The sequence below is a fragment of the Rana temporaria genome, chromosome 4 (assembly GCF_905171775.1).
Source record: "Rana temporaria chromosome 4, aRanTem1.1, whole genome shotgun sequence".
Taxonomy (NCBI): domain Eukaryota; kingdom Metazoa; phylum Chordata; class Amphibia; order Anura; family Ranidae; genus Rana; species Rana temporaria.
In genome coordinates this window covers 131,825,373-131,840,991 of record NC_053492.1, presented here as the reverse complement: position 1 = coordinate 131,840,991, position 15,619 = coordinate 131,825,373, and the positions used below count along the sequence as shown (strand labels likewise).

Here is a 15,619-nt window from a genome sequence, read left to right as displayed (position 1 = left end):
CGTTAGGTCAAAACCGATCGTTAGTATGCAGAATCAACTCGAAGCATGCTTGGAAGCATTGAACTTCGTTTTTTCTGCACGTCGTTGTGTTTTATGTCACCGCGTTCTGACATGATCGTTTTTTTAACTGATGGTGTGTACGCACGACGGACCATCAGTCAGCCTCATAGGTTAACCTAAGACAACGGTCCTTCAGACCATTGTCCTCTGGCTATCCTACCGTGTATACGAGGCCTTACAGATTTTCTTCTAAGATTGCCCTTTATTTGGCTCCATCCATCTTTCCATCAACTCTGACCAGCCTCCTTGTCCCTGCTGAAGAAAAGCATCCACACAACATGATTCTGTCACCACCATGTTTCACGATGAGGATAGCGTTTTGCTTTTAGGCCAAAAAGTAAAATTTTGGCCTCATCTGACCAGAGCACCTTCTTCCACATGTTTTCTGTGTCCTCCACATGGCTTCTCGCAAACTGCAAATAGGACTTCTTATGGAGTTCTTTCAACAATGGCTTTCTTTTTCCACTCTTCCATAAAGGTCAGATTTGTGGAGTGCATGACTAACTGTCCTGTGGACAGATTCTCCCACCTGAGCTGTGGATCTCTGCAGCTCCGCCAGCATTACCAAGGGCCTCTTGGCTGCTTCTCTGATAAATGCTCTCTTTGCTCGGCCTGTCAGTTTAGGTGGACGGCCATGTCTTGGTAGGTTTGCAGTTATGCATTACGCTTTACATTTTTAAATGATGGATTGAATGGTGCTCTGCTTTAAACTTCTCCACAACCTTATCCCTGACCTGTCTGGTGTGTTCCTTGACCTTCATGATGCTGTTTGTTCACTAAGGTTCTCTAACAAACTTCTGAGGGCTTTACAGAACAGCTGCATTTATACTGAGATTAAATTACACACAGGTGGACTCTATTTGCTTATTAGGTGACTTCTGCAATTGGTTCCACTAGATTTTAGTTAGGGATATCAGAATAAAGGGGGCTGAATACAAATGCACACCACACTTTTCACATATTTATTTATAAAAAATTTGGAAAACCATTTATCATTTTCTTTCCACTTCACAATTATGTGCTGCATTGTGTGAGTCTATCACATAAACAAAACAATAAAATACATTTATGTTTTTGGTTGTAACATGACAAAATGTGGACAATTTCAAGGGGTATGAATAATTTTTCAAGGCACTGTATATATATACAGGCATACCCCACTTGTAAGTATGCAATGGGGTTTATTTACTATTGCTGGAGAGTGCAAAATCAGGCTCACTTCTGCATAGAAACTAATGAGCTTCCAGTTTTTATTACCAGGCTTAATTTAACAAGCCGGGGTTAGAAGCTCATTGGTTTCTATGCAGATGTGAGCCTAATTTTGCACTCTCCAGCGATAGTAAATAAACCCCATTGTGTACTTAAAAGTGGGATATGCCTGTGTATATATATATATATATATATATATATATATATATACACACATTTGTATTTGAGCTTTGGGATGCAAACCTTAATGCAATTCTCTTAAGCCTCGTACACACGACTGGTTTTCTCGGCAAAAAACAGCAAGAAAACTGCTTCTTGTCGAGAATACCGTTTGTGTGTACGAGGTATTCAGGTTTCTCATCAGGAAATCTGGACAGAATCTCGACGAGAAAAAAAGAGAACCTGCTCTCTTTTTTCTCGTCGAGATTCTTGTCGGCCTGTTTCCCGACGAGAAACCCGAGAGTGTGTATACTTACCTGTCGCCGTGGAACCCCACGCATGCTCGAAATGACTTTGACGCATGCGTGGTAGTTTCCACGGCATAGGTAGGGTGAAGCAAGATGGCGCCACACCATCAAATGTGACAAGCGCATGCTCACCGTACGCGATGACGTCACTGCGTTCTTTCCTTTCAAGAGAACCGCGGTTCTTTTGAAAGGTCAGTGTGTACACTCGGGCAGCAAGAGATTCTTGCCAAGAATCTCATCAGGTGAAAACTGTTTTTCTTCCTGACAAGATTCTTGCCCGTGTGTTCAGGGCCTTTGATATTTGTTATAGGAAGATTTACCTTTACCTCCTGTTCGGATGACAACTGTAAATATTTTGGATTTCCTATCACTTTCCTTCTTAAGGCCCCATACACACGAGAGGATTTATCCGCGGATACGGTCCAGCGGACCGTATCCGCGGATAAATCCTCTCGAGGATTTGCGCGGATTTCCATGCGATGGAGTGTACTCACCATCGAATCGAAATCCGCGCCGAAATCCTCTGGCGATGACGTGTCACGCCGTCGCCGCGATTATGACGCGGCGACAAGCGCGACGCTGTCATATAAGGAATTCCACGCATGCGTCAAATCATTACGACGCATGCGGGGGATCCCTTCGGACGGATGGATCCGGTGAGTCTGTACAGACCAGCGGATCCATCCGTTGGGATGGATTCCAGCGGATAGATTTGATAGCATGTCATCAAATATTTATCCGCTGGAAATCCATCCCAGGGGATAAATATCCGCGGAAACAGATCCGCTGGAGTGTACACACCATAGGATCTATCCGCTGAAACCCATTCGCTGGGATTTTTCAGCGGATGGATTCTATCGTGTGTATGGGGCCATAGTGTCATTGACAGATTCTGGTTAAAAATATGTTTTAACCAACTTCAGTACCAGGTACTTTAACTCCCTTACTGCCTAGGTCAATTTTCAGCGCTGTCACAAGTTGAATGGCAATTACGCAGTCATGCAACACTGTACCCATATGAAAATGTTATAATTTTTTTCACACACATAAAACTATTCTTTGGTGGTATTTAATTACTACTGGGGTTTTTATTTACTGGTAAATAAATGAAACAATGACCTAAAATGTATAAATATGTTTTTCTTTGTTTCTTAAATAACATTTTGCAAATAAATAATCTTTCTTCATAAATTTAGGCCAAATGTATTCTGCTACAATTCTTTGGTGAAAATTGCCCCATTTTTTCTTATTTAATCTGTAGGAAAGATACAATCTATGGTATATATCTAAAAATTGATCAGTCCTGATGTGTTGACCGCCTATCTAATTTCTTGAGGCCCAAAAATGTCAGGACAGTACAAATATCCCCCAAGTGACCCTTTTTGGAAAGTAGACAGACCAAGGTATTTAGTAAGAGGCATGGCAAAAAATTATAGGTTGTAAGCCCCCCGCCCGTCACGTGACCCCACCCCCTCTGACGCACCCTCTGCTACGTCACTGGGTAAGCCCAGTCTTCCCCCTTGCTGGGCTTCCCCAGTGACGTAGCAAAGGGTGCGTCAGAGGGTGCGGGGTCACGTGACGGGTGGCCCCTCTATATAAGAAATGTCACAGCTTCAGCCGCGTCATTCACTGGGCTGTGTCCAGCGCAGAGAGAAGGTCGGCGTGGCTGCGCTCTGGATGGATGGATCTTCTCATCGCTGGACCGGAGATCACCGACCGTTGCTGGATAAAGACAACGTTGGAGCAGGAAGCCGGGACCGAGAGTGGAATACCACCGCTGGATTTATTTATTTATTTTTATTAATAAATGACTTTTTTCTACGGTGTGTGTGTGTTTTTTCAAACTATTTACACTTCCTTCGTGAAATGGTAGGGGTACAATGAACCCCATTACCAATTCACATAGGGGGGGCAGGATCTAGGGGTCCCCTTTGTTAAAGGGGTTGTCCAGATTCTGATAAGCCCCCCGCCCGCAGACCCCCACAACCACCGGGCAAGGGTTGTGGGGATGAGGCCCTTGTCCCCATCAACATGGGGATATCCTCCCTATGTTGAGGGTATGTGGCCTGGTACGGTTCAGGAGAGTGGGGGCCGTACTCTGTTCCCCTCTCTTTTCTGCGGCTGACCAGGTTAACGTGCTCGGATAAGGGATCTGGTGTGAATTTTTGGGGGAACTCCACGCCATTTTTTTTTACATTTGGGGTGGAGTTCTCCTTAAAATCCACACCAGACCTGAAGGGTCTGGAATGGATATTTGGGGGAACCCCACATCATTTTTTTTTAAATTGATGGTGTGGTTCCCCTTAATATCCATTCCAGACCTGAAGGGCCTGGTAATGAAATTTGGGGGGACCCCTACGCTATATTTTTTTTTTTTTTATGAATGAATTCTCTCTGAATTGCCAGAGCCGACAATTCATTATACCAGCAAGTCCGGTTTTAAAAGACTTTTTTCCTTCAGAAATGACACTTTGTGCAGGGACAGTTATATGTACTTGAAACATGCACTATTTCACATGCTAACTTTACACCCCCCTAGGTACGAAATTTAAAGTAATATTTCACTTGTTAGCATTATTAAATTCACTGCTCCCGAAAAAACTGACATTTTTAAAACTTTTTTTTGCATTGATACATGTCCCCTGGGACAGAACCCAGGTCCCCAAACACTTTTTAGGACAATCACTTGCATATTAGCCTTTAAAATTAGCACTTTAGATTTCAAATGTTCGAGTCCCATAGACTTAAACGGGGTTCTAAATTTCACACAAACATTTGGTGTGTTCGCAAGTTCTGGTGCGAACCGAACAGGGGGGTGTTCGGCTCATCCCTATTGCAAACCCTCCAAAAGTAAACCTAAAAACAGAAAAAAAAATTGTTCTAATTTTAATAGTGCTAAGCTAGTTATGAGTTGAGTGATTTATTGAGTTCTGTCTGTAATAATGACTATGCCTTCCAGATGCTTTGGAGAAGATATCTGTATCACCATTCCAGACATCGAAGCATATGTTGTGGTTCTCCAGGCTAATGAACCCAAGATTACAGTCAATGGAATGGATCACTTTGCTCGTCCAGCTTCAGAATTTGAGAATGCAAACGGTGTGATTTTGCTTCCAGACATCAGAATCATCAGCACAGTCACTAAGATGGAAAAACGTCTGGATAAGAAGTCTGGCAAAAGTAAGTTTGTTCCACTTGACTCATTCTGCTTCTTCTGAGGAACACAGATTGTGCAAGTCTGATACAAGCTAGTTGAAATCCATACTATTAGTTAGACACTGAGATTGCTGAACTTTATTGCATGATGAACTGTTTTTTTTTCTACAGTGTGATAGCCTGGAACCCAATCCCTAATGTTCCAAAACCAGTAAGATTTCCCTTAAAATTCATACCAGACCCAAAGGGGCCTAGTATGGATTGGGGGTTGATCCTCAAAGTGTTTTTTTTTTTTAATAAAAAAAATTCTTAAAACTGATGAGATGTGTGATTCAGATGTGGTCCCATAGAAGGCAATGAGCCTAGAATTCTTATCTGACCCTTTTCATAATTCGCAGGAAATTCACACTGCCAATGGACTGAAGTTATAACCCTCCCTGACTCAGTCCCCCCAAAAAAAAGGTTTTGTCCTTAGTTCTACTGTGCTAGTTCTTAGTGCTGCTCCTTAATAAATATTCACTTCAAAGGTCAGGAAGTAGTAACAAATGTTCCAAATATTTAAATACAATATTAAAGAAAGAGAATGTTTTGGGCAGTTGTTAAATAGAGATGGATGGCAGCAATGTTTTTATTGTTGGTCTTTTTGCTATAATATATAATTTCATCCCTGATTTACCCATTTTTAAAACATTAAAGTTGTCTTTTAGGCACTCACACAGCCAATCATCTGATTGTGTTTGGTCTTAGTGATTGGCTGATAGGCCTGGGCATTATCATAGAGGAACAAGTGACATGCTCCCCCACACCTGCAAATGCTTAGTACTGTCCCAGGCTGTATAGAAGCTTTGAGGGAGCACAGGTAAAGTGAGTCCTTTGAGAGTTCAGGGTGCTCTTTACAGGGACACTGTTGCTTTAATGGTGCCCCTTTAAGCAATAAAGCCTGGCCTACTTAGGCTGTTATTAGGCAATGATGTTGTATCATCACACTGATGAGGTTTTCCCTGTGCTCTTGTTTCCTATAAGCATGTTCAGGACTGTGCAAAGCAGCTTTGATTGACTCAGAGTTTTGAACTTCCTTCTTCCAGTCTTAGTGCTGTTGTTCAGATGTTAATTTTTTTTTTTTTTTTTGGAATAAACAATTCTTCAATAGTATTCTTTTTTTCATCTCTGTTTGGAGTTAAGCTTTAAACTGTGATTATTCACAGAGGCATTGCTAACCCTGGTTACAGCACTATGTTTGCCTCACTGCTAACCAATATGGAATTAATATCATGCATGCATGCTGTGAATAAATTACAATTCATTTACATTTACAATTTTGTCTCAGTCTATTAGCACAGTGTAGAAATGTAGGTGAAAACATGCCTCACATGACACTGTACAATCACATTCACAAAGTGCATATATCATTTACTGACAGCACATCAGAGTGCTGCTTCAAATTAGGAAATCACTGTTTACTTCTTTTGATATGTTTAAAATATTCTGCGATCCTTCAAGCGATGATGATGTATTGTGTTATTCATATGACAGTGGTATGTGTCTAGATTCAGCAGCATCAGCATATCTTAAAAAAAGTTTCAGCTAAATCTTTTTCTTATTGAGGACAATTTCCTTCACTTCCAGTCTAGATGACTGGATTCCTTCTAATCCTTCCCTACACTATTCAAGATGAAAATAGACATGTTGGGTATGCTTTAATACACTACTACATCATATAATAATAATAATAATAATAATAATAATAATAATAACAATAATAATAACAATAAATTGGACACCATAGCTTAACAAAATGCCCATGTGTGAGCAGCCTGCCAGTGAATCTTAAAGTGTTAGTAAACTCACAACAGGAAAATCAGTCTCTATATGCAGTAAAGTATGATTGTTATACTCACTGTGTCACCTAAGGGGTTAATCCTTTGCATTGTGTACAAAGGATGTTTGATCCTGTCTATCTGATCCTCCCCTTTTTACAGTTCCTAATCCATCTCCTGATAGAACAGAGCCCTAGGAGGCACTCTGCACATGATCATTTTGGTGTGTATTGCTGGGGAGTTTTTGTTTGGGGGGGGGGGATGCATGTGATCAGCACAGTTTTTTTAGATTCTGCCAGTAGGTTTTGTAAATAAGTATTTTTTCTCCTTATCTGATGTGCGCTGATGAGGTGGCACATATGGGCATGATGAGGTGGCATTTATGGGCACTGATGAGGAGGCACTAATATGCCATACTTATGAGCACTGATAGGTGACACTGATATGTGGCACTAATGAGCGCTGATGGGCATTGATTGGCAGCACTTATTGGTGGCACTGGTGGGCACTAATAGGTGGCACTGATAGGCAGCACTGTTGGACACTGATAGGTGGCACGGGTAGGCGGCACTAATAGGCATTGTTGGATGGCACTGATGGGCATTGATGGGCAGCACTGATGGGCATTGATTGGCAGCACTGATAGTTGGCACTGATGGGTGCTGAAAGCCAGCACTGACTGGCATCACTAATGGGCATTTATTGGTGAAACTGGTGGGCACTGATTACTGGCACTAGTGGGCACTGATTACTGGCACTTTTGGTGCTTTATTGTAATCAGGGCACTGATGATCAGTGCCCTGATTACATTGCTTGCTGTCCCTCTGTCAGTGTGAGATGATGAGAGCTGATTGCCATCACTTCTGTGTTTACATGTGACCGGCTGTGACTGAACACAGCAGAGCACATGGTTAAAGAGCCGGGTCAGTGTCTCTTTACAGAGATCTGGACCACGCAACACATTCTGGTGCGCCGTTATATGACGTCCACCCAGAACCAGAGCCACAACGTCTCTCGGTCATTTGACGGTGGGTGGGTGGCAAGTGGTTAATGTATTTCTAAAGCAGCCACAGCTGAGCAGAAAATGTGTCAGACTCAATGGACTACTGAGTCTTTTTTTGCTTCCTGCTGAACATGTTGGACCTGTGCAGGACCCATAGAGAGAAAGGATCCTGCTTTGTAGCATGCTGGCAGGGCACAAGAGACTCTATCCTGTGCCTCCTACAAAGCAGTACTTTTTGCCTGTCCCCATGTTATTTTTTGCGTCCCGAGTTGGCAAAAAGGGTGAAAGGGGAGTGCTTGAAGATAAGTGTGGGCTCCTTAACATTCCTGCTATTCAATATACCTGTTACTTTTCTTGGTTTGGGCAAAGTACAATTTTAAGATGGAAGATTATGGACAAGAGAATAGTTCACAATAGTGCGTCACAGGTACAGTTTTTCTGAAACTTTTGTTTATATTGGACAAATGGCAGATGGGTCATAGGGTGCAGGGACTCGTAGAGCAGTTGATCTTCTATTATTCTTTTATTATTAGTATTATTATTATTACAATATACAATAAACTTTAATGTAGCCTTTCTCAAGGTTCCTCCAAAAGGTAGCCAGGGGTTCATTGAGCAGTAAAAAATGGATCTTCCACCTATACTGACCCTCAATGCATGGGGGCAATTGTTCACTAGCCAGCAAGAGATCACTTGTATGTTATCCTCTAATATAAGAGGAAACCACAGTTTTAACTGTCTGCCTTTTCTTCCTGATATTATTTATTGAGTTCCAACATTATTGTTGAAAATAATGGCAGGAGAAAAAGGCAGACAGTTAAAATGGTGGTATCCCCTTATATTAGTGGACAATATACTGTACAAGTCAAATACTCTAGGACACCACATTCCTTACTATTTTACTTCAATGTTCTACATTTGATCACACTATGTTATTTGAGCTATAAGTATAATATTTTTTAGCCAGGGTTTGTAAAGACCTGAAAATTATTTATTAGGGTCTCTTGTTGGTAAAAACTTTGAGAAAGACTCTCTTAATATAAGATATCTTAAAGGATAAGTCCACCCAAAAGCAATATGTTAGTTGTGGTTGGAGTCAGCTTCTGGCTATTTATTTGTCTTGGATGCTCCAATAGTAAGATTTCCCTGCCATATTTACCAACTTTAATGCTGGCCATACACGGGTCTTATCTAAGAATTTTTGTTCGTATTTCGCACCATTAGTGGACTGCTGTTGGGAATTTTTTGAAAAAAACAAACCATTTTCTAATCAATGATGGGAGAATCGTGTGAGAAATGTAATCGAAAAAGAAATGCGCATGTGCAAAAATTCCCAGAAAGAAAAGAAGATTCCCAGACACAAAAAGCACACATTTTCAGATTTTCGAAAGTGAGTTATTTAAAAATTCGACCCATGTATGGCCAGCATAACTGGGGATTTTGGGTGTTCCCATCCACCTTAGCATGTTTCAGCATCCTATTTAGCATTTCTATTCTCAAAAGCATGAACCTAATTAAGAATCCAATAGGAAGAATGACCATAGAAAGTGTGCTCAACTGTGAAAGCACAGATTTATGTCACTAGACATAAGAAAATGTTATAACTTTCCAGCATCAACTAATACTACTGTATTAATTTGGTTGAGCCAGTCTTTTAAAAGATACTGTAACCAATGAAAAACGGTTATATCAATCATAGCTCTGTATAATTTTCTTATCAGCTTAAAGCGGAACTCCACCCTAAAGTGGAACTCCCGCTGATCGGAACCCTCCCCCCTCCGGTGTCACATTTGACACCTTATAGGGGGGAAGGGGTGCAGATAAATGTCTAAAGACAGGTATTTGCACCCACTTCCGGCCACAGTCTACGGGCAGACTGCGTGCAGGATGTCACCTGCCGTCCTCCCCCCGTTGTGCTCTGGGAACACTCGGCTCCCAGAGCACAGCGGGAGCCAATCAGCAGGCGCAGCGCAACTCGCGCATGCGCCGTAGGGAACCGGGCAGTGAAGCCGGAGCGCTTCACTTCCTGGTTCCCTCACCGAGGATGGTGGGGGGGCAGCAGAGTGAAAAGCGATTGCTCGTCCTCTGCTGCGGACGGTGCTGGACTCCAGGACAAGTAAGTGTGCCAATATTAAAAGTCAGCAGCTCCAGTATTTGTAGCTGCTGACTTTTAATATATTTTTTTTCAGCGGACATCCTCTTTAATATTGTTTTGTATATTTTGTACGGCAAGCATTGAAATTTTATCCTAATTGTATTTTTGTGTGTTCTTGTCCCCAGGTGCAGGTGCAGTGGTAATGGAGGAAACTCTACATCATTTGGATTTCTGTGATGTCTTGGTTATGGGAGATGAGCTTAACACCAAACAGGAATGTCTGGAGCTGGATCGCAGTATACTGCAAGGGAAACATCTTGATGCCACCAATTCAACCAAGGGCTATTCAATCTATGGTATGTAAAGAATGATATGAAACATATAATAATTACAGAAAACCTGCAAAGCAAGACCTTCTTATGTGCAGTCTCCTAGTAGCCATCATGGTTGGTTCTATAAGAGTTTCCTTTAAATTTATTTCATTCATAATTAGGAAATATAAAGCGTCATAAATGAGCAACACTTACAGGTACTGTAAAGTAATAAAAAAATAAAAATAAACATGATACACTTATGGAATTGCACAGTTGATCCCGATCCTTCTATTCTTGGGACCCCCAAGTTCCAGGTTCCTCCTCCTCTGTGTGCCACCACAGGAAGCAGCTTCCTATTGTGATACACCAAGACTCATCCCTGCTCTTATTCCCTCATTATCAGAATTTGCTCACAGCAGCGGGAGCCAATGGCCCCCAGTTATTCAGCAAAGCCTGTAAGGACGGGGGAGGGCCCTACAAATGGGCACAGCACTGGTTCAAGTGAGGGTTCAGGTAAATATAAGGGGGGGGTGTGGAGACAATACAGTTATCTAAACAATTTTTAAAGTAAAACAATATTTAGGCTTCAGAACCATTGTAACATATTTATTTGTATTTATGTTTTATAAGGCTGTTTGTAAGTTTGTTTTACAGTGTTTATTTCATCAATCATGACTTTATTATTCCTAAATTTTTCAGGTGTAGACACAATGAAAAACTATGAAGAGGCCCTGCAGCAAATCCGCTATCGGCACTGGGATTCTGCTGCTATCTTTGGCCGAAAGTTCAAAGTCAAATGCTCTGAATTAAATGGACGTTATACAAGTAATGAATTTAATCTTGAGGTAATGTATATCTATTGGTAATAGGTAATATTTGAAAACATAGAAATTAATACAAATATAATATAATATAAATCACCTTATAATGCAAATCATAGCTAAGAAAGATCATATACTGTTAAAAATTTGGTATGAATGTAACCTTTAGGCAGCACATTTGTAAATGTACACAAGACAGGAACACATACACATAAAAAGTCTGATATGAATTTTAAGAGGAACCCCATGCCAAAATGAGAAAAAAATGGTGTGGTGCCCCCCAAAACCAATACCAGTCCCCGAGCATGCAGCTTGGCAGGTCAGGAAACCATACCAGGCCACATGCCCTCAACCTATTTACACCTATGTAAATGGGTATGATGCAGCCGGGTTCCCTGCTTATATAAGAGCTGTCAAAGTGCAGGGGATGACGTGATTGACTCAGTCGGGCGACGTGATTGACGGTGGATTTACATTGAGGGACACTTTTTTTGTGGGTCTGGGGTGGGCTTCCAGATTCCGATAAGCCCCCCACCCGCAGACCCTGACAGCCACAGCCCAGGGTTGTCAGGAAGAGGCCTTGTCCCCATCAACACAGGGACCCAAAGCACCCACCCCCCATGTTGAGGGCATGTGGCCTGGTATAAAAAATTAATCAATACATTGTGCTAAATGCTAAATATTAATAAATAAATAGATGACATAACATTGTATGACAACATTGTAGTCACATTAATAACAATGCCAAGCGAGGGATAGTTGGTGCTCATGCTCAGAAGTAACAAAATCTGTGCTTCTTGGTGCTCAGACAGGGTGCCCCCACATGGATGTAAACTCACCCCTCAGTATGAACCAACTATCTCTAGTATGGTCAGATAAGCGTGTGGGGACTGGGAGACCCCTGAATGCTGAGGGTTCCTGGAGTGATTATACTTCATGCAAGTACATATGAAAGGAGGGACTTCATTGTGCAATACCGTTTAAAAATATTTATTTAAAAGCAAAATAGTTGAACTCATGTTTAAGGGTGCCTGTGGCCTGGCACCCGATGTGAATGGCAGGTGATTTTTTGGGGAAATCGGCCCATAAACAATGGTGGGCCGCTGTTGTGGTTCTTGCTCGAATCCCGTGAGCAAATTGGAGGCCGAATTGCTTGCGATGATGCGATCAAGCCTCATGTGGCCTGGTATGGTTCAGGAGGGCTTGCCCTCCCCCCCTTTCCCTGACCTGTCAGGCTGCATGCTCGAATAAGGATCTGGTATGGACTGGGGGGGGACCCCACACCATATTTTCTTTATGTTTTAATAGCTGGGTGCTGGTAATTGTAACCGCGTGTAATTTTAAATGGGATTTTTTCCTTTAGAAATGTCAGTTTTGCTGTAGCATGTTCTGTATATGCTACAAATGTGCCACTTTACAGGCACATTAAGGGGGCATTGTTGCACTTTAAGCATCATTAAAATCACTGCTAGTGAAAAAAGGATTGTTTAAAAAAATATATATATTCATATGTCCCCCAGGGCAGTACTCAGACCCCCATACCCCTTTTATGGCCAATTACTTGCATATAAGCCTTCAAAATGGGCACTTCTGATTTTTCCTGTTTGACTCCCATAGACTTCAATGGGGTTCGCTGTTTGGGTTAGAACATTTCCCCTGTTCGGATCTATACTCTTTTGTAGTCAGTACCCTAATTTATAAAATGTTTATTTATCTTCTGCTAGCCTCTGGTCTTCACTAAGGTGCAGATTCTAGTAGTGCCTGACTTTATTAAGACTCCTAATAGAGGGTATAGATTTGTCTGTTGGACAACTCAAAGGCTGCAGCCTGTGGGATTGCCTTGCTGGTGACAGTTGACAGACAGGACCAGGTGGCAAACCTAATTCTAAAGGCAGATTAACAATCAAATATATATATCCACCACCTTTAGATTTCTACTTGGCTACATTAGATCTGATTCATTCACAGGGATGGCCAGAGTTTCACATTATGGCAGTATGGGTTAGTGCTATCTGTCCTTGTGGTTCTGGGCATAGTGGAAAGAACTGGACAAAAGCCACATACACACAGATTTGGCCAGCTAATGATTGCATCATCAATCACTTCAGAATAATAAACAAGTTGTTAAAGCGTAGGTATACCCAAATCTTTTTTTGGCAGGATTAAAACCACTGGCAGGTTTTCATTGCAGTCATTGCCCACTAGGAAATTTCACTCCCCTGTTTGTTCTGGTGACCAAGGCCACCGAAACATAAAGTGATGGATAATTCAAAATGTTACAGTTGTCACCAGAGCAAGAATATGGGTGAAATCTTATACCGCAGACATCTGATGACATCTTTCTATAAATGAAATTGTGCTTACTTTGAACAGTTTTCCTAGCACTTCTTGTTGTGTCTCCAGGCCAGAAGTCAAACACAAACAACCCCAATAGGACAGAGACAGAAAAAAATTTATAGTTTTTTAACCCTTCCTTACTTTCTCCAAAATGAAATAAAAGTTTTTTGGGCATCCATACACTTTTTATATATTTTGCAGGACAATCATACAGAAACAATACGCTGTTTATCAGTAGAGAGGATCTAAAATTAGCAGATAATCAATTTTTTTATGGCACTATAGCAGTCAAAAAAATCAAATCTGCAGTATGACCTTAACATTATTTGGAAAGATGCTCTTAGCTAGGAAACAAACACTACTTTCATATGCACTGGCATTGTAAGTAAAAGAAAGAAAAAGAAAACGAAATCCTAACTGACTGGAAAACATATTGGATGTATTACATATTCTCGAAACCCTAAAAAGGCCAGTATATATACATATAACAGAAATGATGTCATATATGCGTGAAACATAACATTTTAACAGTATTCCAAATTCAGTAAATAATATTGGTATTTTTTTTCTTATGTAGGTTAATATTTTGCATAATTCTAATTACATGGAGCATGTAAACCACATGGTGGTTCAGCCGCAGTTCATGCCATCTCTTCAGCTTCCAAACACTGAAGTGTTGGGACATGAAAGTCGAGGTATGTAAATTCCATTTCTGCTTGTTGTGAATTCATCTGATTGCAGAGTCTGTTTAGATTAATATAAAGCGTTATCCCACAATGATGTGGCATTAACAATATTTTAAATAACAGAGTGGCATGGTCTGGCTCTGGTCTAAGATGACCACAAAGTCTTGGAGCTCCTGCATAGTGGGGTCCTGTAATGGCTACCGGGGGCTTTCTATAATTATCACAATGGGGAAAATTAGCAGAAGTATGTCAGCAACTCAGGCATCTCAAGATTTGTGTATTTAACTTTGTAGAAATATTCTGGTGCTGGTCAGGACACAGCACCCATGGCCTTCCAAGACACAGCACATGTGGCCTCCCAGACACCAACTACATATTCACTGAGCAGTGATTCAGACCACACTGTGGGAGAAGGTGATATAACCTACACTCTGTCTGCCAAGCTGCCTAGTTCACCACGTTCTGACACAATAGTTTTTTTAATTGATGGTGTGTACTCACAACGGACCATCAGTCAGCTTCATAGGTTAACCTAGGACAACGGTCCTTCAGACCGTTGTCCTCTGGCTATCCTATCGTGTACAAGACCTTAGAGTGGCCACTGGACTCCACAATAGATTTCAAAAGAGTACACAGGGTCTTGAGGCCCCAAAGCCATACATGATACAGATCCACCAAGGCATGTGATCTGCTGTTTGGAAACTTCTCTTTAAAGGAGACTACCCTCCACAAAGTGAGAGAGAGGGGCTGGGTTCTCTTCAATGGCTCTGAAATTAAACTATTCCAACACCCATAGAAGATTACACTCCAACACAGGTGTGAGTTGCGTCCCCTGCTGGAACGTTTCTGCTCAAAACATATTCCATGCTATTGGAGGCTTTCCTTCTGTCTAGCAGCAACCCTAAGAGGCTGCACATTCCTGCTATACACACCAGAAGATCTACAGTCTGTTGAACTCCCGGAGTGGTACAGCTTTTTCTAACTCTAGAATTCCTGGGTTTAAAATACCAAAAACTATACTCCTAGAGCCCCACAACAGTGATTTTGGCTTAAAAAGTCCAATTCCTTATCTCCCTCTGGGCGACCTCATCGTTGGGATGCAGAACCCTGGAGTCCAGGTCCATCACCAGCACATTGCAGGGAAAGACTGGATTTTTGAGCCTTTGGAGGTTTTCAGATAGGTTGGTTACTAGCTTAAATTACTGCTCTGTTGGCCCTTGGGATATTTTGTATTCTGCTAGGAATTCCCATATAGATGAGTGTTGAGGTCCTAATTCTAGTTTCACGATTATGAGGTTACTTGTTTACACTGCTAACTTCTGTGGACCCTCCCCTTCATTTTTCGCTTACATTTTTTATTCACTACCCTGATACATGAACGCTTCTCCTTTGGGATTCCGATGTTCTACCTCTATGCATGGAACCCAAATGTAATGTCTAGGCCATCTGCTTACTTATCATTTCAATTATAGTTTGAGTTTAACCAGCTCATTCCCAGCTTTGTTTAAAAAATGGATGTCTCATCAACAGGTGTACAGTAGGGATGAGCCGAACACCCCCCGTTCGGTTGGCACCAGAAGCTGAGAGCAGATCAAAAGTTAGTGTGAACTTTAGAACCCCATTAAAGTCTATGGGACTCAAATGGGGACTCGGG

The 15,619-nt window shown here is 41.5% G+C and overlaps 1 protein-coding gene across 1 annotated transcript in view; it reads left to right on the top strand.

The window, feature by feature from the left end:
- Nucleotides 1-15,619, top strand: part of CLSTN2 (calsyntenin 2) — a 1,124,690-nt gene that overhangs the window by 1,083,555 nt on the left and 25,516 nt on the right. Inside the window, 4 exon segments of the mRNA XM_040349061.1 lie at nt 4,696-4,916; nt 9,993-10,163; nt 10,821-10,966; nt 13,857-13,974. Of these exon segments, the coding sequence (XP_040204995.1) occupies nt 4,696-4,916; nt 9,993-10,163; nt 10,821-10,966; nt 13,857-13,974 (656 nt within the window).